Genomic DNA, 2,765 nt, shown 5'->3' on the forward strand with positions numbered 1-2,765 from the left:
ATGAAACCTATTAAAATCTCTGCTGTGCAAAATTATTTTATCATACTATAGAAGCAAGAGCTGTGGTCTCTGCCCCACTTATGAATAATAGCATCATTTATTTTCTGTAAACAAGCTGAAACTGAGCAACAAGCCAATTACTATTCAGCATCAGAAAGGAAGTGCTTTTGAATGCATGTCTCATTTGACAACTTTTCAGTGATTAATTACTGTTTTGGTCTGATGTTGTGTGTATTGGTGTGTGTATGTGCGTGTTTCCTGTCTTATGATTTGAGAGTGAGGGGGCAGAAAAATGAAAGGGCTGATTGTTAACATGCAGTAGTGAAAATATAACTTGGTATGTTTTTTTCTGGGAATGTTAGGAGCTAAATGACATCGTCCCCGAGTTGAATTCTCAAGAAGACGGAAGCTCCCTCCATGATTTGGGTCAAAAATGAGAACTGTTGAGGCCCGGCTCCTGAGTCCTGGCTGCAGTCCTTGTGCCCATGAAAAAGGGCCTTTAAAAAGCGCCTTCTTTTAAAATGCTTGGGGGTGGAGGGGATGGTGGAGGTGGGGCTTGAACATACATAAGAGGCTAAGACAGTCCACCAGTCCAATTTGGCACACCATCACCAGGCAATTTGCTGTCGCTTAACCTATTACGAGGAAGCTTGGATCCCTCTTTTCATTCAGACCCTCTTTATCCTCTTTGGTTGCTTGTTAAAAATAATCCTATTGGATCAGCCATCTTTGGAAGAGAAACGCCATATTAATGATGAGCGTGGGCGGGTTACTCAGAACTGAGACTTTATCTTGGATGTCATATGTAGACAATGTGACTGGGGATTATTCCCAGGACTTGGTCCTGCAGCCTATTTGGGACTATCTCCGTCAGAACTACCACAACCTCCTAAGAAGTCCTCTCTTCCCCGTGGTCCTCTCAGTCACTACCTATTTTCTCCTGGTCGCTCTTTACACTGTGTTGGACCTGCTGGCTCCCACCTGGCCGTGCATCAACCGCTACAGGCTGCATCCAGACAGACCCATCACCTGGCCTAACATTTGGCCCACCTTGGGTGTCACCATTTACAACCACCTGCTTTACATCTTTCCTGCTGCAGTTGCACAGTGGCTGTGGAGGCCACCAACCCCTCTACCCCCTGAAGCCCCCACTCTGTTCAGTTTTTTCCTGGGCATCCTGGGCTGTATGGTGGTCTTTGACTTCCAGTACTACCTGTGGCACCTACTGCACCACCGGGTTGCTTGGTTGTACCGCACTTTCCACGCTATCCACCACCAGTACAACCAGCCTTTCAGCCTTGTCACCCAGTACCTGTCTGGTTGGGAGTTATTTAGCGTGGGATTTTGGGCCACAGTAGACCCCATCCTGCTGCAGTGCCACTGCCTCACAGCATGGAGCTTCATGGTATTCAATGTCTATGTTTCCACTGAGGATCACTGTGGCTATGACTTCCCTTGGGCCACACATAACTTGGTGCCCTTTGGCCTCTGGGGTGGTGCTCCGAAACATGACGCTCACCACCAGAGACCTGGCACTAACTTTGCCCCATTCTTCTCTCACTGGGACTGGCTGGGGGGCACCCACACTGTACCAGCCGCCTCCAGCCACTCTGCCACGGGAGAGCCAGAAGAGATGAAAGGAAGAAAAGACTAAAGAACTTGAATTAATCTTTCAATGACTCCATCGCTAGTTTACTCAAACTGCCTCTTTTGTTGATGCTCTTATTCCAGCAGACTCATTTTTCCTCTCTACTCTCCTGCAGACTAATTTCTCTCGTTTACGTCTCCCAATCTTAACTCTCACTTTGATAATAACGATTCCCACTATGTGGCTATCTTTGACTGCATGGATATTTTTCACATTTTACGAGCTGATAATCAATCTAACATTGTTTGACAGTGTGGTAAGTTGTCAAAAGATATTTTTTTATGTTTGTATTTTGTACAATGATGGTATAGATTATCTTGTACTTTTGTGCAATGAACATATATCTCTTATTCATAGAGATTTTCCACTTATGTCAGTGAATTGATGTGCTGTTAATTGTCTCAGTGGCATTCTCAGGTCAGGTACCTTACATGTGTAATTTGTTTGGAGCTACCAGAAATATAAAATAAAATTTTACAATCATTTGAAATCCTTCCTTGATTTACCGAATGTCACTGAGTCGCTCTGAGTCTTTGCTGACGGAGGATGGTGTGATCTGTCAGAGTGATTACACAGAAGTTTTGCACGTACATTCTTCCTCTCTCCCTCCTCAGCAATGACCCTCTCACTCCCACGCATGAATGGCTGCCTTTTAGCTGCATCCCAGTATGATGCGTGGGCGCAATACTAATCCATCATTCTCTCTCTTTGAGACAAAATGGTCCTGCAGGAAGAGTTCTTAATTAAAGCCCCCGAAGAGAAACTGCAATAGCTGCCCTGACAGCTAATGCTGAACTGCAGGTGCTGTTCTTTTGAAAAAAATTTTATTGACTACGATAGAATATTATTTGTTTTTATGATTTTGTTTGATCAAAATCAAATGATTTTTCGCTCATTTTGATTATTTTTACAAATTATTTAAAAGTAGAATCACAACCTTTTTTTCAGATACAGTTTTTCCCAAACTTGGTGTTTAAATAAAATCCTGAAATCCTAGTTTATATTATTACAAAGAAACCAGTAGGGGTCAGTCTTTTTCCAAACCACAAAAAGAAGAACAAGTGTACAAATACATGTAAAGCAAAAATTACATCCCACTGGGAAAAAACAAAAAAAG

The 2,765-nt window shown here is 43.1% G+C and overlaps 1 protein-coding gene across 1 annotated transcript; it reads left to right on the top strand.

Annotated features, from left to right (window-relative positions):
• Window positions 1-605: 605 nt before the first annotated feature.
• Window positions 606-2,138, top strand: ch25hl2 (cholesterol 25-hydroxylase like 2). Its single transcript, XM_084932606.1, has one exon. It carries the CDS (start codon window positions 752-754, stop codon window positions 1,652-1,654), a length of 903 nt encoding a protein of 300 aa, XP_084788732.1. The 5' UTR covers window positions 606-751; the 3' UTR covers window positions 1,655-2,138.
• The last annotated feature ends 627 nt before the right edge of the window (window positions 2,139-2,765 follow it).

The sequence above is a fragment of the Perissodus microlepis genome, chromosome 7 (genome assembly GCF_051167445.1).
Source record: "Perissodus microlepis isolate ML-2025 ecotype Zambia chromosome 7, ASM5116744v1, whole genome shotgun sequence".
In the NCBI taxonomy this organism is placed as follows: domain Eukaryota; kingdom Metazoa; phylum Chordata; class Actinopteri; order Cichliformes; family Cichlidae; genus Perissodus; species Perissodus microlepis.

Coding starts and splice junctions, on each gene's coding strand:
- ch25hl2 (XM_084932606.1), top strand. CDS start 752: ATGATGAGCGTGGGCGGGTTACTCAGAACTGAGACTTTATCTTGGATG.